General features: G+C 62.4%; 1 protein-coding gene across 1 annotated transcript in view; it reads left to right on the top strand.

Moving 5' to 3' along the window:
* The window catches only part of LOC139241874 (uncharacterized), a gene marked incomplete at its 3' end in the record, with an annotated part of 72,446 nt that overhangs the window by 13,483 nt on the left and 36,116 nt on the right, over nucleotides 1–22,847 (top strand). The window contains exon 4 of the mRNA XM_070870112.1: nucleotides 753–973. Coding sequence (XP_070726213.1) covers nucleotides 753–973 — 221 coding nt within the window. The remainder of the gene's footprint in view (nucleotides 1–752; nucleotides 974–22,847) is intronic.

Below are 22,847 nucleotides of genomic sequence, written 5' to 3'. Positions count from 1 at the left end.
GCCCCTCCCCCCGGGACACACCGGCCCCTCCCCCGGGACACCGGCCCCTCCCCCGGGGACACACCGGCCCCTCCCCCAGGGCACCGGTTCCTCTCCCGACCCCTCCCCCCCAGGACACCGGCCCCTCCCCCGGGGCACCGGCCCCTTCCCCCGGGAACACACCGGCCCCTCCCCCGGGGACACACCGGCCCCTTCCCCCGGGGGGACACCGGCCCCTTCCCCCGACCCCTCCCCCCCCGGGACACCGGCCCCTCCCCCGGGGACACACCGGCCCCTTCCCCCTCCCCCTCCCCCCCCGGGACACCGGCCCCTCCCCCGGGGACACACCGGCCACTTCCCCCGGCCCCTCCCCCCTGGGACACCGGCCCGTCCCCCGGGGGCACACCGGCCCCTTCCCCCATAGGACCCTGGCCCCTCCCCAGGGGGCACCGGCCCCTCCCCCTCCCCGGGACACGGGCCCCTCCCCTCCCCCTCCCCCGGGACACGGGTCCCTCCCCCTCCCCGGCCCCTCCCCTGGCCCCTCCCCCGGGACACGGGCCCCTCCCCCGGCCCCTCCCCCTCCCCGGGACACGGGCCCCTCCCCCTCCCCTCCCCCGGGACACAGGCCCCTCCCCCTCCCCTCTCCTCCCCCTCCCCGGCCCCTCCCCTGGCCCCTCCCCTGGGACACGGGCACCTCCCCCGGCCCCTCCCCCTCCCCCGGCCCCTCCCCCTCCCGCGGACCAGCCTGACTCTGTGATTTGCTCTTTGTACAGTACGTGTGTGCGAGGTGAGCTGGCCTGTGCCCCACATGCTGCCTGTCAGTTACAGGGAGAGTGGGGTGTGTGGGGCTCGTGGATCCCCTGCTCAGAGCCATGTGGTGGAGGGTTCCAGCACCGAGTGCGGGAGTGCGACAGTCCGAGGACCCAGCACGGTGGGACAGGATGTCCCGGATCGCCAGATCAGAGGAGGGAATGCAATGTGGAGCAGTGTGGAGGTGAGAGACTCGGGCGGGGACAACATTCCGCTCGGACCCTCTTTATTGCTTCAAAACCTCCAGACTGGACTATTGCAACGTTCTCCTGGCCGGCCTCCCACATTCTACCCCACGGAAACTGGAGGTGATCCAAAACTCGGCCGGCCTGTGTCCTAACTCACACCCCGTCCCACTCACCCATCACCCCCTGTACCCCGTGTCCTAACTCACACCCAGTCCCACTCACCCATCACCCCCTGTACCCCGTGTCCTAACTCACACCCAGTCCCACTCACCCATCACCCCCTGTACCCCGTGTCCTAACTCACACCCCGTCCCACTCACCCATCACCCCCTGTACCCCGTGTCCTAACTCACACCCAGTCCCACTCACCCATCACCCCCTGTACCCCGTGTCCTAACTCACACCCAGTCCCACTCACCCATCACCCCCTGTACCCCGTGTCCTAACTCACACCCAGTCCCACTCACCCATCACCCCCTGTACCCCGTGTCCTAACTCACACCCAGTCCCACTCACCCATCAGCCCCTGTACCCCGTGTCTTAACTCACACCCAGTCCCACTCACCCATCACCCCCTGTACTCACTGCCCTGTGTCCTAACTCACACCCCGTCCCACTCACCCATCACCCCCTGTACGCCGTGTCCTAACTCACACCCAGTCCCACTCACCCATCACCCCCTGTACCCCGTCCCACTCACCCATCACCCCCTGTACCCCGTGTCCTAACTCACACCCAGTCCCACTCACCCATCACCCCCTGTACCCCGTGTCCTAACTCACACCCAGTCCCACTCACCCATCACCCCCTGTGCTCACTGCCCCGTGTCCTAACTCGCACTCAGTCCCACTCACCCATCACCCCCTGTGCCCTAACTCACACCCAGTCCCACTCACCCATCACCCCCTGTGCCCTAACTCACACCCAGTCCCACTCACCCATCACCCCCTGTGCTCACTGCCCCGTGTCCTAACTCGCACTCAGTCCCACTCACCCATCACCCCCTGTGCCCTAACTCACACCCAGTCCCACTCACCCATCAACCCCTGTACCCCGTGTCCTAACTCACACCCAGTCCCACTCACCCATCACCCCCTGTGCTCACTGCCCCGTGTCCTAACACGCACCCAGTCCCACTCACCCATCACCCCCTGTGCTCACTGCCCCGTGTCCTAACTCACACCCCGTCCCACTCACCCATCACCCCCTGTGCTCACTGCCCCGTGTCCTAACTCACCCCCAGTCCCACTCACCCATCACCCCTTGTACCCCGTATCCTAACTCACACCCAGTCCCACTCACCCATCACCCCCTGTGCTCACTGCCCCGTGTCCTAACTCACACCCAGTCCCACTCACCCATCGCCCCCTGTGCTCACTGCCCCGTGTCCTAACTCACACCCAGTCCCACTCACCCATCACCCCCTGTACCCTGTGTCCTAACTCACACCCAGTCCCACTCACCCATCACCCTCTGTACCCCGTGTCCTAACTCACACCCAGTCCCACTCACCCATCACCCCCTGTACCCCGTATCCTAACTCACACCCAGTCCCACTCACCCATCAACCCCTGTACCCCGTATCCTAACTCACACCCAGTCCCACTCACCCATCACCCCCTGTGCCCCGTGTCCTAACTCACACCCAGTCCCACTCACCCATCACCCCCTGTGCTCACTGCCCCGTGTCCTAACTCACACCCAGTCCCACTCACCCATCACCCCCTGTGCTCACTGCCCCGTGTCCTAACTCACAACCAGTCCCACTCACCCATCACCCCCTGTGCTCACTGCCCCGTGTCCTAACTCACACCCAGTCCCACTCACCCATCACCCCCTGTGCTCACTGCCCCGTGTCCTAACTCACACCCAGTCCCACTCACCCATCACCTCCTGTGCTCACTGACCCCGTGTCCTAACTCACACCCAGTCCCACTCACCCATCACCCCCTGTACTCACTGCCCCGTGTCCTAACTCACACCCAGTCCCACTCACCCATCACCCCCTGTGCCCCGTGTCCTAACTCACACCCAGTCCCGCTCACCCATCACCCCCTGTGCTCACTGCCCCGTGTCCTAACTCACACCCAGTCCCACTCACCCATCACCCCCTGTGCTCACTGCCCCGTGTCCTAACTCACACCCAGTCCCACTCACCCATCACCCCCTGTGCTCACTGCCCCGTGTCCTAACTCACACCCAGTCCCACTCACCCATCACCCCCTGTGCTCACTGACCCGTGTCCTAACTCACACCCAGTCCCACTCACCCATCACCCCCTGTGCTCACTGCCCCGTGTCCTAACTCGCACCCAGTCCCACTCACCCATCACCCCCTGTGCTCACTGACCCCGTGTCCTAACTCACACCAAGTCCCACTCACCCATCACCCCCTGTGCTCACTGCCCCGTGTCCTAACTCACACCCAGTCCCACTCACCCATCACCCCCTGTGCTCACTGCCCCGTGTCCTAACTCACACCCAGTCCCACTCACCCATCACCCCCTGTGCTCACTGCCCCGTGTCCTAACTTACACCCAGTCCCACTCACCCATCACCCCCTGTACCCCGTGTCCTAACACACACCCAGTCCCGCTCACCCATCACCCCCTGTGCCCCGTATCCTAACTCACACCCAGTCCCACTCACCCATCACCCCCTGTACCCCGTGTCCGAACTCACACCCAGTCCCACTCACCCATCACCCCCTGTGCCCCGTGTCCTAACTCACACCCAGTCCCACTCACACATCACTCCCTGTACCCCGTGTCCTAACTTGCACCCAATCCCACTCACCCATCACCCCCTGTGCTCACTGCCCCGTGTCCTAACTTACACCCAGTCCCACTCACCCATCACCCCCTGTACCCCGTGTCCTAACACACACCCAGTCCCGCTCACCCATCACCCCCTGTGCCCCGTATCCTAACTCACACCCAGTCCCACTCACCCATCACCCCCTGTACCCCGTGTCCGAACTCACACCCAGTCCCACTCACCCATCACCCCCTGTGCCCCGTGTCCTAACTCACACCCAGTCCCACTCACACATCACTCCCTGTACCCCGTGTCCTAACTTGCACCCAATCCCACTCACCCATCACCCCCTGTGCTCACTGACCCGTGTCCTAACTCACACCCAGTCCCACCCACCCATCACCCCCTGTGTTCACTGACCCGTGTCCTAACTCACACCCAGTCCCACTCACCCATCACCCCCTGTGCTCACTGTCCCGTGTCCTAACTCACACCCAGTCCCGCTCACCCATCACCCCCTGTGCTCACTGTCCCGTGTCCTAACTCACACCCAGTCCCACTCACCCATCAGCCCCTGTGCCCCGTGTCCTAACTCACACGCAGTCCCACTCACCCATCACCCCCTGTGCTCGCTGACCCTGTGTCCTAACTCACACCGAGTCCCACTCACCCATCACCCCCTGTGCTCACTGCCCCGTGTCCGAACTCGCACCCAGTCCCGCTCACCCATCACCCCCAGTGCTCACTGACCTACATTGGCTCTCGGTTAAGCAACACCTTGATTTCAAAATTCTCCATCCTGGTTTACAAATCCCTCCATGGCCCTCGCCCCTACCTATCTCTGTAATCTCCTCCAGCCACACAACCCCTCAAGATGTCTACGCTCCTCTAATTCTGCCCTCCTGACCATCCCTGATTATAATCGCTCCACCATCGATGGCCGTGCCTTCTGTTGCCTGGGCCCCAAGCTCTGGAACTCCCTCCCTAAACCTCTCCACCTCTCTACCTCTCTCTCCTCCTTCAAGACCCTCTTTAAAACCCACCTCTGACCCAGATTTTGATCACCTGCCCTAATTTCTCCTTATGTCACTTGGATAACACTCTATGATTTGCCTCAGTACATTTTACTACATTGAAGTCGCTATAGAAATGCAAGTTGTTGTCGATACGATTATTCCGGTGATGGTTGCGGTGACGATCCCGGTTCCGTTGACGATCCCGGTTGCGGTGACAATCCCGGTTCCGTTGACGATCCCGGTTGCGGTGACGATCCCGGTTCCGTTGACAATCCCGGTTCCGTTGACGATCCCGGTTCCGGTGACGATCCCGGTTCCGGTGACGATCCCGGTGACGATCCCGGTGACGATCCCGGTGACGATCCCGGTTCCGGTGACGATCCCGGTGACGATCCCGGTGACGATCCCGGTTCCGTTGATGATCCCGGTTGCGGTGACGATCCCGGTGACGATCCCGGTTCCGGTGACGATCCCGGTGACGATCCCGGTTCCGGTGACGATCCCGGTGACGATCCCGGTGACGATCCCGGTTCCGTTGATGATCCCGGTTGCGGTGACGATCCCGGTGACGATCCCGGTTGCGGTGACGATCCCGGTTCCGGTGACGAGCCCGGTGACGATCCCGGTTGCGGTGACGATCCCAGTTACGGGACTGTATTGTTCCCCACACACGAGGCTGGAGTTGTGGGGCCAAGTGCAGCTCGTGTTCCCAGTCCTGAGCAGCAGGATCGAGTCGCACTCCCGGAGCGGTGACTGATCTCCCGGAGGGTGATCTCCCGGAGGTTGACAGATCTCCCGGAGGTTGACTGATCTCCCGGAGGGTGATCTCCCGGAGGGTGACACTGATCTCCCGGAAGGTGATCTCCCGGAGGGTGACACTGATCTCCCGGAGGGTGACACTGATCTCCCGGAGGGTGATCTCCCGGAGGGTGACACTGATCTCCCGGAGGGTGACACTGATCTCCCGGAGCGGTGACTGATCTCCCGGAGGGTGATCTCCCGGAGGTTGACTGATCTCCCGGAGGTTGACTGATCTCCCGGAGGGTGATCACCCGGAGGGTGACACTGATCTCCTGGAGGGTGACTGATCTCCCGGAGGTTGACTGATCTCCCGGAGGGTGATATCCCGGAGGGTGACACTGATCTCCCGGAGGGTGATCTCCCGGAGGGTGACACTGATCTCCCGGAGCGGTGACTGATCTCCCGGAGGGTGATCTCCCGGAGAGTGACACTGATCTCCCGGAGGGTGATCTCCCGGAGGGTGACACTGATCTCCCGGAGGGTGACACTGATCTCCCGGAGGGTGACTGATCTCCCGGAGGGTGATCTCCCGGAGGGTAATTGATCTCCCGGAGGGTGATCTCCCGGAGGGTGACCTCCCGGAGGGTGACACTGATCTCCCGGAGGGTGACACTGATCTCCCGGAGGGTGACTGATCTCCCGGAGGGTGATCTCCCGGAGGGTGACACTGATCTCCCGGAGGGTGACACTGATCTCCCGGAGGGTGACTGATCTCCCGGAGGGTGATCTCCCGGAGGGTGACTGATCTCCCGGAGTGTGATCTCCCGGAGGGTGACTGATCTCCCGGAGGGTGACTGATCTCCTGGAGGGACACTGATCTCCCGGAGGGTGACTGATCTCCCGGAGGGACACTGATCTCCAGGAGGTTGATCTCCCGGAGGTTGATCTCCCGGAGGGTGACACTGATCTCCCGGAGGGTGACACTGATCTCCCGGAGGGTGACACTGATCTCCCGGAGGGTGACTGATCTCCCGGAGGATGACTGATCTCCCGGAGGGTGACTGATCTCCCGGAGGGTGACTGATCTCCCGGAGGGTGACACTGATCTCCCGGAGGGGGATCTCCCGTAGGATGACACTGATCTCCCGGAGGGTGACTGATCTCCCGGAGGGTGACACTGATCTCCCGGAGGGTGACTGATCTCCCGGAGGGTGACACTGATCTCCCGGAGGGTGATCTCCCGGAGGGTGACTGATCTCCCGGAGGGACACTGATCTCCCGGAGGGTGACACTGATCTCCCGGAGGGTGATCTCCCGGAGGATGACTGATCTCCCGGAGGGACACTGATCTCCCGGAGGGACACTGATCTCCCGGACGGTGACACTGATCTCCCGGAGGGTGATCTCCCGGAGGGTGACTGATCTCCCGGAGGGACACTGATCTCCCGGAGGGTGACACTGATCTCCCGGAGGGGGATCTCCCGTAGGATGACACTGATCTCCCGGAGGGTGACTGATCTCCCGGAGGGTGACACTGATCTCCTGGAGGGTGACTGATCTCCCGGAGGGTGACACTGATCTCCCGGAGGGTGACTGATCTCCCGGAGGGTGACACTGATCTCCCGGAGGGTGACTGATCTCCCGGAGGGTGATCTCCCGGAGGGTGACACTGATCTCCCGGAGGGTGACTGATCTCCCGGAGGGTGACACTGATCTCCCGGAGGGATACTGATCTCCCGAAGGGTGACACTGATCTCCCGGAGGGTGACACTGATCTCCCGGAGGGTGACTGATCTCCCGGAGGGTGACACTGATCTCCCGGAGGGACACTGATCTCCCGGAGGGTGACTGATCTCCCGGAGGGTGACACTGATCTCCCGGAGGGACACTGATCTCCCGGAGGGACACTGATCTCCCGGAGGGACACTGATCTCCCGGAGGGTGACACTGATCTCCCGGAGGGACACTGATCTCCCGGAGGGTGACACTGATCTCCCGGAGGGTGACACTGATCTCCCGGAGGATGACTGATCTCCCGGAGGGTGACTGATCTCCCGGAGGGTGACACTGATCTCCCGGAGGGACACTGATCACTCCCGGAGGGACACTGATCTCCCGGAGGGTGACACTGATCTCCCGGAGGGACACTGATCTCCCGGAGGGTGACACTGATCTCCCGGAGGGTGACACTGATCTCCCGGAGGATGACTGATCTCCCGGAGGGTGACTGATCTCCCGGAGGGTGACACTGATCTCCCGGAGGGTGACACTGATCTCCCGGAGGGTGACTGATCTCCCGGAGGGTGACTGATCACTCCCGGAGGGTGACTGATCACTCCCGGAGGGTGACACTGATCTCCCGGAGGGTGACACTGATCTCCCGGAGGGACACTGATCTCCCGGAGGGTGACTGATCTCCCGGAGGGTGACACTGATCTCCCGGAGGGTGACACTGATCTCCCGGAGGGACACTGATCTCCCGGAGGGTGACTGATCTCTCGCAGAGTGACACTGATCTCCCGGAGGGTGACTGATCTCCCGGAGGGTGACACTGATCTCCCGGATGGTGACACTGATCTCCCGGAGGGTGATCTCCCGGAGGGTGACTGATCTCCCGGAGGGACACTGATCTCCCGGAGGGTGACACTGATCTCCCGGAGGGTGACACTGATCTCCCGGAGGGTGACTGATCTCCCGGAGGGTGACACTGATCTCCCGGAGGGACACTGATCTCCCGGAGGGTGACACTGATCTCCCGGAGGCTGACTGATCTCCCGGAGGGACACTGATCTCCCGGAGGGTGACACTGATCTCCCGGAGGGTGACTGATCTCCCGGAGGGTGACACTGATCTCCCGGAGGGTGACTGATCTCCCGGAGGGTGACACTGATCTCCCGGAGGGTGACACTGATCTCCCGGAGGGTAATCTCCCGGAGGGTGACACTGATCTCCCGGAGGGTGACACTGATCTCCCGGAGGGACACTGATCACTCCCGGAGGGTGACACTGATCTCCCGGAGGGACACTGATCTCCCGGAGGGACACTGATCTCCCGGAGGGTGACTGATCTCCCGGACGGTGACTGATCTCCCGGAGGGTGACACTGATCTCCCGGAGGGTGACACTGATCTCCCGGAGGGTGACTGATCTCCCGGAGGGTGACACTGATCTCCCGGAGGGACACTGATCTCCCGGAGGGTGACTGATCTCCCGGAGGGACACTGATCTCCCGGAGGGTGACACTGATCTCCCGGAGGGTGACTGATCTCCCGGAGGGTGACACTGATCTTTCCGGAGGGTGACACTGATCTCCCGGAGGGACACTGATCTCCCGGAGGGACACTGATCTCCCGGAGGGTGACACTGATCTCCCGGAGGGTGACTGATCTCCCGGAGGGACACTGATCTCCCGGAGGGTGACACTGATCTCCCGGAGGGTGACTGATCTCCCGGAGGGTGACACTGATCTTTCCGGAGGGTGACACTGATCTCCCGGAGGGTGACTGATCTCCCGGAGGGTGACTGATCTCCCGGAGGGTGACACTGATCTCCCGGAGGGACACTGATCACTCCCGGAGGGTGACACTGATCTCCCGGAGGGACACTGATCTCCCGGAGGGTGACACTGATCTCCCGGAGGGACACTGATCTCCCGGAGGGTGACTGATCTCCCGGAGGGTGACACTGATCTCCCGGAGGGTGACACTGATCTCCCGGAGGGACACTGATCTCCCGGAGGGTGACTGATCTCCCGCAGAGTGACACTGATCTCCCGGAGGGGGACTGATCTCCCGGAGGGTGACACTGATCTCCCGGATGGTGACACTGATCTCCCGGAGGGTGATCTCCCGGAGGGTGACTGATCTCCCGGAGGGACACTGATCTCCCGGAGGGTGACGCTGATCTCCCGGAGGGTGACACTGATCTCCCGGAGGGTGACTGATCTCCCGGAGGATGACACTGATCTCCCGGAGGGACACTGATCTCCCGGAGGGTGACACTGATCTCCCGGAGGCTGACTGATCTCCCGGAGGGACACTGATCTCCCGGAGGGTGACACTGATCTCCCGGAGGGTGACTGATCTCCCGGAGGGTGACACTGATCTCCCGGAGGGTGACTGATCTCCCGGAGGGTGACACTGATCTCCCGGAGGGTGACACTGATCTCCCGGAGGGTGACTGATCTCCCGGAGCGGTGACTGATCTCCCGGAGGGTGACTGATCTCCCGGAGGGACACTGATCTCCCGGAGGGTAATCTCCCGGAGGGTGACACTGATCTCCCGGAGGGTGACACTGATCTCCCGGAGGGTGACTGATCTCCCGGAGCGGTGACTGATCTCCCGGAGGGTGACTGATCTCCCGGAGGGACACTGATCTCCCGGAGGGTGACACTGATCTCCCGGAGGGTGAATGATCTCCCGGAGGGACACTGATCTCCCGGAGGGTGACACTGATCTCCCGGAGGGTGAATGATCTCCCGGAGGGACACTGATCTCCCGGAGGGTGACTGATCTCCCGCAGAGTGACACTGATCTCCCGGAGGGTGACTGATCTCCCGGAGGGTGACACTGATCTCCCGGATGGTGACACTGATCTCCCGGAGGGTGATCTCCCGGAGGGTGACTGATCTCCCGGAGGGACACTGATCTCCCGGAGGGTGACACTTATCTCCCGGAGGGTGACACTGATCTCCCGGAGGGTGACTGATCTCCCGGAGCGTGACACTGATCTCCCGGAGGGACACTGATCTCCCGGAGGGTGACACTGATCTCCCGGAGGCTGACTGATCTCCCGGAGGGACACTGATCTCCCGGAGGGTGACACTGATCTCCCGGAGGGTGACTGATCTCCCGGAGGGTGACACTGATCTCCCGGAGGGTGACTGATCTCCCGGAGGGTGACACTGATCTCCCGGAGGGTGACACTGATCTCCCGGAGGGACACTGATCACTTCCGGAGGGTGACACTGATCTCCCGGAGGGACACTGATCTCCCGGAGGGACACTGATCTCCCGGAGGGTGACTGATCTCCCGGAGGGTGACTGATCTCCCGGAGGGTGACTGATCTCCCGGAGTGACACTGATCTCCCGGAGGGTGACACTGATCTCCCGGAGGGTGACTGATCTCCCGGAGGGTGACACTGATCTCCCGGAGGGACACTGATCTCCCGGAGGGTGACACTGATCTCCCGGAGGGTGACTGATCTCCCGGAGGGACACTGATCTCCCGGAGGGTGACACTGATCTCCCGGAGGGTGACTGATCTCCCGGAGGGTGACACTGATCTTTCCGGAGGGTGACACTGATCTCCCGGAGGGACACTGATCTCCCGGAGGGACACTGATCTCCCGGAGGGTGACACTGATCTCCCGGAGGGTGACTGATCTCCCGGAGGGACACTGATCTCCTGGAGGGTGACACTGATCTCCCGGAGGGTGACTGATCTCCCGGAGGGTGACACTGATCTTTCCGGAGGGTGACTGATCTCCCGGAGGGTGACTGATCTCCCGGAGGGTGACACTGATCTCCCGGAGGGACACTGATCACTCCCGGAGGGTGACACTGATCTCCCGGAGGGACACTGATCTCCCGGAGGGTGACACTGATCTCCCGGAGGGACACTGATCTCCCGGAGGGTGACTGATCTCCCGGAAGGTGACACTGATCTCCCGGAGGGTGACACTGATCTCCCGGAGGGTGACACTGATCTCCCGGAGGGACACTGATCTCCCGGAGGGACACTGATCTCCCGGAGGGTGACTGATCTCCCGCAGAGTGACACTGATCTCCCGGAGGGGGACTGATCTCCCGGAGGGTGACACTGATCTCCCGGATGGTGACACTGATCTCCCGGAGGGTGATCTCCCGGAGGGTGACTGATCTCCCGGAGGGACACTGATCTCCCGGAGGGTGACACTGATCTCCCGGAGGGTGACACTGATCTCCCGGAGGGTGACTGATCTCCCGGAGGGTGACACTGATCTCCCGGAGGGACACTGATCTCCCGGAGGGTGACACTGATCTCCCGGAGGCTGACTGATCTCCCGGAGGGACACTGATCTCCCGGAGGGTGACACTGATCTCCCGGAGGGTGACTGATCTCCCGGAGGGTGACACTGATCTCCCGGAGGGTGACTGATCTCCCGGAGGGTGACACTGATCTCCCGGAGGGTGACACTGATCTCCCGGAGGGTGACTGATCTCCCGGAGGGTGACTGATCTCCCGGAGGGACACTGATCTCCCGGAGGGTGACACTGGTCTCCCGGAGGGTGAATGATCTCCCGGAGGGACACTGATCTCCCGGAGGGTGACACTGATCTCCCGGAGGGTGAATGATCTCCCGGAGGGTGACTGATCTCCCGGAGGGTGACACTGATCTCCCGGAGGGTGAATGATCTCCCGGAGGGACACTGATCTCCCGGAGGGTGATCTCCCGGAGGGTGACTGATCTCCCGGAGAGTGACTGATCTACCGGAGGGTGACACTGATCTCCCGGAGGGTGATCTCCCGGAGGGACACTGATCTCCCGGAGGGTGACACTGATCTCCCGGAGGGTGACTGATCTCCCGGAGGGTGACTGATCTCCCGGAGAGGGACACTGATCTCCCGGAGAGTGACTGATCTCCCGGAGGGTGACACTGATCTCCCGGAGGGTGACTGATCTCCCGGAGGGACACTGATCTCCCGGAGAGTGACACTGATCTCCCGGAGGGACACTGATCTCCCGGAAGGTGACGCTGATCTCCCGGAGGGTGACACTGATTTCCCGGAGGGTGATCTCCCGGAGGATGACACTGATCTCCCGGAGGGTGACTGATCTCCCGGAGGGACACTGATCTCCCGGAGGGTGATCTCCCGGAGAGTGACACTGATCTCCCGGAGAGTGACACTGATCTCCCGGAGAGTGACACTGATCTCCCGGAGGGTGACACTGATCTCCCGGAGGGTGACTGATCTCCCGGAGGGTGACACTGATCTCCCGGAGGGACACTGATCTCCCGGAGGGTGACACTGATCTCCCGGAGGGTGACACTGATCTCCCGGAGGGTGACTGATCTCCCGGAGGGTGACACTGATCTCCCGGAGGGACACTGATCTCCTGGAGGGACACTGATCTCCCGGAGGGACACTGATCTCCCGGAGGGTGACACTGATCTCCCGGAGGGTGACACTGATCTCCCGGAGGGTAATCTCCCGGAGGGTGACACTGATCTCCCGGAGGGTGACACTGATCTCCCGGAGGGTGACTGATCTCCCGGAGCGGTGACTGATCTCCCGGAGGGTGACTGATCTCCCGGAGGGACACTGATCTCCCGGAGGGTGAAACTGATCTCCCGGAGGGTGAATGATCTCCCGGAGGGACACTGATCTCCCGGAGGGTGACACTGATCTCCCGGAGGGTGAATGATCTCCCGGAGGGTGACTGATCTCCCGGAGGGTGACACTGATCTCCCGGAGGGTGAATGATCTCCCGGAGGGACACTGATCTCCCGGAGGGTGATCTCCCGGAGGGTGACTGATCTCCCGGAGAGTGACTGATCTCCCGGAGGGTGACACTGATCTCCCGGAGGGTGATCTCCCGGAGGGACACTGATCTCCCGGAGGGTGATCTCCCGGAGGGTGACACTGATCTCCCGGAGGGACACTGATCTCCCGGAGGGACACTGATCTCCCGGAGGGTGACACTGATCGCCCGGAGGGACACTGATCTCCCGGAGGGTGACACTGATCTCCCGGAGGGTGACTGATCTCCCGGAGGGACACTGATCTCCCGGAGGGTGACACTGATCTCCCGGAGGGTGACTGATCTCCCGGAGGGTGACACTGATCTCCCGGAGGGTGACACTGATCTCCCGGAGGGTGACTGATCTCCCGGAGGGACACTGATCTCCCGGAGAGTGACACTGATCTCCCGGAGGGACACTGATCTCCCGGAGGGTGACACTGATCTCCCGGAGGGTGCCACTGATCTCCCGGAGGGTCACTGATCTCCCGGAGAGTGACTGATCTCCCGGAGGGTGACACTGATCTCCCGGAGGGTGACACTGATCTCCCGGAGGGACACTGATCTCCCGGAGGGACACTGATCTCCCGGAGAGTGACACTGATCTCCCGGAGGGTGACTGATCTCCCGGAGGGACACTGATCTCCCGGAGGGTGACTGATCTCCCGGAGTGTGACACTGATCTCCCGGAGGATGACACTGATCTCCCGGAGGGTGACTGATCTCCCGGAGGGTGACTGATCTCCCGGAGGGACACTGATCTCCCGGAGAGTGACTGATCTCCCGGAGGGTGACACTGATATCCCGGAGGGTGACTGATCTTCCGGAGGGACACTGATCTCCCGGAGAGTGACACTGATCTCCCGGAGGGACACTGATCTCCCGGAGGGTGACACTGATCTCCCGGAGGGTGCCACTGATCTCCCGGAGGGACACTGATCTCCCGGAGGGTGACACTGCTCTCCCGGAGGGTGACTGATCTCCCGGAGGGTGACTGATCTCCCGGAGGGACACTGATCTCCCGGAGGGTGACGCTGATCTCCCGGAGGGTGACACTGATTTCCCGGAGGGTGATCTCCCGGAGGATGACACTGATCTCCCGGAGGGTGACTGATCTCCCGGAGGGACACTGATCTCCCGGAGGGTGATCTCCCGGAGAGTGACACTGATCTCCAGGAGAGTGACACTGATCTCCCGGAGGGTGACACTGATCTCCCGGAGGGTGACTGATCTCCCGGAGGGTGACACTGATCTCCCGGAGGGACACTGATCTCCCGGAGGGTGACACTGATCTCCCGGAGGGTGACTGATCTCCCGGAGCGGTGACTGATCTCCCGGAGGGTGACACTGATCTCCCGGAGGGACACTGATCTCCTGGAGGGACACTGATCTCCCGGAGGGACACTGATCTCCCGGAGGGACACTGATCTCCTGGAGGGACACTGATCTCCCGGAGGGACACTGATCTCCCGGAGGGTGACACTGATCTCCCGGAGGGTGACTGATCTCCCGGAGGGACACTGATCTCCCGGAGGGTGACTGATCTCCCGGAGGGTGACTGATCTCCCGGAGGGACACTGATCTCCCGGAGGGTGACTGATCTCCCGGAGGGTGACACTGATCTCCCGGAGGGACACTGATCTCCCGGAGGGTGACACTGATCTCCCGGAGGGTGACTGATCTCCCGCAGAGTGACACTGATCTCCCGGAGGGTGACTGATCTCCCGGAGGGTGACACTGATGTCCCGGATGGTGACACTGATCTCCCGGAGGGTGATCTCCCGGAGGGTGACTGATCTCCCGGAGGGACACTGATCTCCCGGAGGGTGACACTGATCTCCCGGAGGGTGACACTGATCTCCCGGAGGGTGACTGATCTCCCGGAGGGTGACACTGATCTCCCGGAGGGTGACTGATCTCCCGGAGGGTGACACTGATCTCCCGGAGGCTGACTGATCTCTCGGAGGGACACTGATCTCCCGGAGGGTGACACTGATCTCCCGGAGGGTGACACTGATCTCCCGGAGGGTGACTGATCTCCCGGAGGGTGACACTGATCTCCCGGAGGGTGACACTGATCTCCCGGAGGGTAATCTCCCGGAGGGTGACACTGATCTCCCGGAGGGTGACACTGATCTCCCGGAGGGTGACTGATCTCCCGGAGCGGTGACTGATCTCCCGGAGGGTGACTGATCTCCCGGAGGGTGACACTGATCTCCCGGAGGGTGACTGATCTCCCGGAGCGGTGACTGATCTCCCGGAGGGTGACACTGATCTCCCGGAGGGTGACACTGATCTCCCGGAGGTTGAATGATCTCCCGGAGGGTGACTGATCTCCCGGAGGGTGACTGATCTCCCGGAGGGTGACACTGATCTCCCGGAGGGTGAATGATCTCCCGGAGGGACACTGATCTCCCGGAGGGTGATCTCCCGGAGGGTGACTGATCTCCCGGAGAGTGACTGATCTCCCGGAGGGTGACACTGATCTCCCGGAGGGTGATCTCCCGGAGGGACACTGATCTCCCGGAGGGTGATCTCCCGGAGGGTGACACTGATCTCCCGGAGGGACACTGATCTCCCGGAGGGACACTGATCTCCCGGAGGGTGACACTGATCGCCCGGAGGGACACTGATCTCCCGGAGGGTGACACTGATCTCCCGGAGGGTGACTGATCTCCCGGAGGGACACTGATCTCCCGGAGGGTCACTGATCTCCCGGAGGGTGACACTGATCTCCCGGAGGGTGACACTGATCTCCCGGAGGGTGACTGATCTCCCGGAGGGACACTGATCTCCCGGAGAGGGACACTGATCTCCCGGAGAGTGACACTGATCTCCCGGAGGGACACTGATCTCCCGGAGGGTGACACTGATCTCCCGGAGGGTGCCACTGATCTCCCGGAGGGTGCCACTGATCTCCCGGAGGGACACTGATCTCCCGGAGGGTGACACTGATCTCCCGGAGGGACACTGATCTCCCGGAGGGACACTGATCTCCCGGAGGGTGACACTGATCTCCCGGAGGGTGACTGATCTCCCGGAGGGACACTGATCTCCCGGAGGGTGACTGATCTCCCGGAGTGTGACACTGATCTCCCGGAGGGTGACTGATCTCCCGGAGGGACACTGATCTCCCGGAGAGTGACTCTGATCTCCTGGAGGGACACTGATCTCCCGGAGGGTGACACTGATCTCCCGGAGGGTGACTGATCTTTCGGAGGGTGACTGATCTCCCGGAGGGACACTGATCTCCCGGAGGGTGACGCTGATCTCCCGGAAGGTGACACTGATCTCCTGGAGGGTGATCTCCCGGAGGATGACACTGATCTCCCGGAGGGTGACTGATCTCCCGGAGGGACACTGATCTCCCGGAGGGTGATCTCCCGGAGGGTGACACTGATCTCCCGGAGGGTGACTGATCTCCCGGAGGGTGACACTGATCTCCCGGAGGTTGACTGATCTCCCGGAGGGTGACACTGATCTCCCGGAGGGTGACACTGATCTTCCGGAGGGACACTGATCTCCCGGAGGGTGACTGATCTCCCGGAGGGACACTGATCTCCCGGAGGGTGACACTGATCTCCCGGAGGGTGACTGATCTCCCGGAGGGACACTGATCTCCCGGAGGGTGATCTCCCGGAGGGTGACACTGATCTCCCGGAGGGTGACACTGATCTCCCGGAGGGTGATCTCCCGGAGGATGACACTGATCTCCCGGAGGTTGACTGATCTCCCGGAGGGTGACTGATCTCCCGGAGGGTGACACTGATCTCCCGGAGGTTGACTGATCTCCCGGAGGGTGACACTGATCTCCCGGAGGGTGACACTGATCTCCCGGAGGAGGACTGATCTCCCGGAGGGACACTGATCTCCCGGAGGGTGACTCTGATCTCCCGGAGGGTGACTGATCTCCCGGAGGGACACTGATCTCCCGGAGGGTGACACTGATCTCCCGGAGGGGGACACTGATCTCCCGGAGGGTGACACTGATCTCCCGGAGGGACACTGATCTCCCGGAGGGTGACACTGATCTCCCGGAGGGTGACTGATCTCCCGGAGGGTGCCACTGATCTCCCGGAGGGACACTGATCTCCCGGAGGGTGACACTGATCTCCCGGAGGGACACTGATCTCCCGGAGGGTGACACTGATCTCCCGGAGGGACACTGATCTCCCGGAGGGTGACTGATCTCCCGGAGGGACACTGATCTCCCGGAGAGTGACACTGATCTCCCGGAGGGACACTGATCTCCCGGAGGGTGCCACTGATCTCCCGGAGGGTGCCACTGATCTCCCGGAGGGACACTGATCTCCCGGAGGGACACTGATCTCCCGGAGGGTGACACTGATCTCCCGGAGGGACACTGATCTCCCGGAGGGACACTGATCTGCCGGAGGGTGACACTGATCTCCCGGAGGGTGACTGATCTCCCGGAGGGACACTGATCTCCCGGAGGGTGACTGATCTCCCGGAGTGTGACACTGATCTCCCGGAGGGTGACACTGATCTCCCGGAGGGACACTGATCTCCCGGAGGGACACTGATCTCCCGGAGGGTGACACTGATCGCCCGGAGGGACACTGATCTCCCGGAGGGTGACACTGATCTCCCGGAGGGTGACTGATCTCCCGGAGGGACACTGATCTTCCGGAGGGTCACTGATCTCCCGGAGGGTGACACTGATCTCCCGGAGGGTGACACTGATCTCCCGGAGGGTGACTGATCTCTCGGAGGGACACTGATCTCCCGGAGAGTGACTCTGATCTCCCGGAGGGACACTGATCTCCCGGAGGGTGACACTGATCTCCCGGAGGGTGCCACTGATCTCCCGGAGGGTGACACTGATCTCCCGGAGGGTGACTGATCTTTCGGAGGGTGACTGATCTCCCGGAGGGACACTGATCTCCCGGAGGGTGACGCTGATCTCCCGGAAGGTGACACTGATCTCCTGGAGGGTGATCTCCCGGAGGATGACACTGATCTCCCGGAGGGTGACTGATCTCCCGGAGGGACACTGATCTCCCGGAGGGTGATCTCCCGGAGGGTGACACTGATCTCCCGGAGGGTGACTGATCTCCCGGAGGGTGACACTGATCTCCCGGAGGTTGACTGATCTCCCGGAGGGTGACACTGATCTCCCGGAGGGTGACACTGATCTCCCGGAGGATGACTGATCTCCCGGAGGGACACTGATCTCCCGGAGGGTGACTGATCTCCCGGAGGGACACTGATCTCCCGGAGGGTGACACTGATCTCCCGGAGGGTGACTGATCTCCCGGAGGGACACTGATCTCCCGGAGGGACACTGATCTCCCGGAGGGTGACGCTGATCTCCCGGAGGGTGACACTGATCTCCCGGAGGGTGATCTCCCGGAGGATGACACTGATCTCCCGGAGGGTGACTGATCTCCCGGAGGGACACTGATCTCCCGGAGGGTGATCTCCCGGAGGGTGACACTGATCTCCCGGAGGGTGACACTGATCTCCCTGAGGGTGATCTCCCGGAGGATGACACTGATCTCCCGGAGGGTGACTGATCTCCCGGAGGGTGACTGATCTCCCGGAGGGTGACACTGATCTCCCGGAGGTTGACTGATCTCCCGGAGGGTGACACTGATCTCCCGGAGGGGGACACTGATCTCCCGGAGGGTGACACTGATCTCCCGGAGGGTGACGCTGATCTCCCGGAGGGACACTGATCTCCCGGAGGGTGACACTGATCTCCCGGAGGGTGACTGATCTCCCGGAGGGTGACCCTGATCTCCCGGAGGGACACTGATCTCCCGGAGGGTGACTGATCTCCCGGAGGGTGACACTGATCTCCCGGAGGGACACTGATATCCCGGAGGGACACTGATCTCCCGGAGGGTGACACTGATCTCCCGGAGGATGACTGATCTCCCGGAGGATGACTGATCTCCCGGAGGATGACTGATCTCCCGGAGGGTGACACTGATCTCCCGGAGGGACACTGATCTCCCGGAGGGACACTGATCTCCCGGAGGGACACTGATCTCCCGGAGGGTGACACTGATCGCCCGGAGGGACACTGATCTCCCGGAGGGTGACTCTGATCTCCCGGAGGGTGACTGATCTCCCGGAGGGACACTGATCTCCCGGAGGGTCACTGATCTCCCGGAGGGTGACACTGATCTCCCGGAGGGTGACACTGATCTCCCGGAGGGTGACTGATCTCCCGGAGGGACACTGATCTCCCGGAGAGTGACACTGATCTCCCGGAGGGACACTGATCTCCCGGAGGGTGACACTGATCTCCCGGAGGGTGCCACTGATCTCCCGGAGGGTGCCACTGATCTCCCGGAGGGACACTGATCTCCCGGAGGGACACTGATCTCCCGGAGGGTGACACTGATCTCCCGGAGGGACACTGATCTCCCGGAGGGTGACACTGATCTCCCGGAGGGTGACTGATCTCCCGGAGGGACACTGATCTCCCGGAGGGTGACTGATCTCCCGGAGTGTGACACTGATCTCCCGGAGGGTGACTGATCTCCCGGAGGGACACTGATCTCCCGGAGAGTGACTCTGATCTCCCGGAGGGACACTGATCTCCCGGAGGGTGACACTGATCTCCCGGAGGGTGCCACTGATCTCCCGGAGGGTGACACTGATCTCCCGGAGGGTGACTGATCTTTCGGAGGGTGACTGATCTCCCGGAGGGACACTGATCTCCCGGAGGGTGACGCTGATCTCCCGGAAGGTGACACTGATCTCCTGGAGGGTGATCTCCCGGAGGATGACACTGATCTCCCGGAGGGTGACTGATCTCCCGGAGGGACACTGATCTCCCGGAGGGTGATCTCCCGGAGGGTGACACTGATCTCCCGGAGGGTGACTGATCTCCCGGAGGGTGACACTGATCTCCCGGAGGTTGACTGATCTCCCGGAGGGTGACACTGATCTCCCGGAGGGTGACACTGATCTCCCGGAGGATGACTGATCTCCCGGAGGGACACTGATCTCCCGGAGGGTGACTGATCTCCCGGAGGGACACTGATCTCCCGGAGGGTGACACTGATCTCCCGGAGGGTGACTGATCTCCCGGAGGGACACTGATCTCCCGGAGGGACACTGATCTCCCGGAGGGTGACGCTGATCTCCCGGAGGGTGACACTGATCTCCCGGAGGGTGATCTCCCGGAGGATGACACTGATCTCCCGGAGGGTGACTGATCTCCCGGAGGGTCACTGATCTCCCGGAGGGTGATCTCCCGGAGGGTGACACTGATCTCCCGGAGGGTGACACTGATCTCCCGGAGGGTGATCTCCCGGAGGATGACACTGATCTCCCGGAGGGTGACTGATCTCCCGGAGGGTGACTGATCTCCCGGAGGGTGACACTGATCTCCCGGAGGTTGACTGATCTCCCGGAGGGTGACACTGATCTCCCGGAGGGTGACACTGATCTCCCGGAGGATGACTGATCTCCCGGAGGGACACTGATCTCCCGGAGGGTGACACTGATCTCCCGGAGGGTGACACTGATCTCCCGGAGGGTGACTGATCTCCCGGAGGGACACTGATCTCCCGGAGGGTGACACTGATCTCCCGGAGGGGGACACTGATCTCCTGGAGGGTGACACTGATCTCCCGGAGGGACACTGATCTCCCGGAGGGTGACACTGATCTCCCGGAGGGTGACTGATCTCCCGGAGGGTGCCACTGATCTCCCGGAGGGACACTGATCTCCCGGAGGGACACTGATCTCCCGGAGGGACACTGATCTGCCGGAGGGTGACACTGATCTCCCGGAGGGTGACTGATCTCCCGGAGGGACACTGATCTCCCGGAGGGTGACTGATCTCCCGGAGTGTGACACTGATCTCCCGGAGGGTGACACTGATCTCCCGGAGGGACACTGATCTCCCGGAGGGACATTGATCTCCCGGAGGGACACTGATCTCCCGGAGGGTGACACTGATCTCCCGGAGGGTGACTGATCTCCCGGAGGGACACTGATCTCCCGGAGGGTCACTGATCTCCCGGAGGGTGACACTGATCTCCCGGAGGGTGACACTGATCTCCCGGAGGGTGACTGATCTCCCGGAGGGACACTGATCTCCCGGAGAGTGACACTGATCTCCCGGAGGGACACTGATCTCCCGGAGGGTGACACTGATCTCCCGGAGGGTGCCACTGATCTCCCGGAGGGTGCCACTGATCTCCCGGAGGGACACTGATCTCCCGGAGGGTGACACTGATCTCCCGGAGGGTGACACTGATCTCCCGGAGGGACACTGATCTCCCGGAGGGTGACACTGATCTCCCGGATGGTGACTGATCTCCCGGAGGGACACTGATCTCCCGGAGGGTGACTGATCTCCCGGAGTGTGACACTGATCTCCCGGAGGGTGACTGATCTCCCGGAGGGACACTGATCTCCCGGAGAGTGACTCTGATCTCCCGGAGGGTGACACTGATCTCCCGGAGGGTGACACTGATCTCCCGGAGGGTGCCACTGATCTCCCGGAGGGTGACACTGATCTCCCGGAGGGTGACTGATCTTTCGGAGGGTGACTGATCTCCCGGAGGGACACTGATCTCCCGGAGGGTGACGCTGATCTCCCGGAAGGTGACACTGATCTCCTGGAGGGTGATCTCCCGGAGGATGACACTGATCTCCCGGAGGGTGACTGATCTCCCGGAGGGACACTGATCTCCCGGAGGGTGATCTCCCGGAGGGTGACACTGATCTCCCGGAGGGTGACTGATCTCCCGGAGGGTGACACTGATCTCCCGGAGGTTGACTGATCTCCCGGAGGGTGACACTGATCTCCCGGAGGGTGACACTGATCTCCCGGAGGATGACTGATCTCCCGGAGGGACACTGATCTCCCGGAGGGTGACTGATCTCCCGGAGGGACACTGATCTCCCGGAGGGTGACACTGATCTCCCGGAGGGTGACTGATCTCCCGGAGGGACACTGATCTCCCGGAGGGACACTGATCTCCCGGAGGGTGACGCTGATCTCCCGGAGGGTGACACTGATCTCCCGGAGGGTGATCTCCCGGAGGATGACACTGATCTCCCGGAGAGTGACTGATCTCCCGGAGGGACACTGATCTCCCGGAGGGTGATCTCCCGGAGGGTGACACTGATCTCCCGGAGGGTGACACTGATCTCCCGGAGGGTGATCTCCCGGAGGATGACACTGATCTCCCGGAGGGTGACTGATCTCCCGGAGGGTGACTGATCTCCCGGAGGGTGACACTGATCTCCCGGAGGTTGACTGATCTCCCGGAGGGTGACACTGATCTCCCGGAGGGTGACACTGATCTCCCGGAGGATGACTGATCTCCCGGAGGGACACTGATCTCCCGGAGGGTGACACTGATCTCCTGGAGGGTGACTGATCTCCCGGAGGGTGACACTGATCTCCCGGAGGGGGACACTGATCTCCCGGAGGGTGACACTGATCTCCCGGAGGGTAACGCTGATCTCCCGGAGGGACACTGATCTCCCGGAGGGTGACACTGATCTCCCGGAGGGTGACTGATCTCCCGGAGGGTGACACTGATCTCCCGGAGGGACACTGATCTCCCGGAGGGTGACTGATCTCCCGGAGGGTGACACTGATCTCCCGGAGGGACACTGATATCCCGGAGGGACACTGATCTCCCGGAGGGTGACACTGATCTCCCGGAGGGTGACACTGATCTCCCGGAGGATGACTGATCTCCCGGAGGATGACTGATCTCCCGGAGGATGACTGATCTCCCGGAGGGTGACACTGATCTCCCGGAGGGACACTGATCTCCCGGAGGGTGACACTGATCTCCCGGAGGTTGACACTGATCTCCCGGAGGGTGACTGATCTCCCGGAGGGACAC

Source organism: Pristiophorus japonicus, unplaced genomic scaffold (genome assembly GCF_044704955.1).
Source record: "Pristiophorus japonicus isolate sPriJap1 unplaced genomic scaffold, sPriJap1.hap1 HAP1_SCAFFOLD_1148, whole genome shotgun sequence".
Taxonomy (NCBI): Eukaryota; Metazoa; Chordata; class Chondrichthyes; family Pristiophoridae; genus Pristiophorus; species Pristiophorus japonicus.
This window is presented reverse-complemented; position numbering and strand designations above follow the sequence as displayed.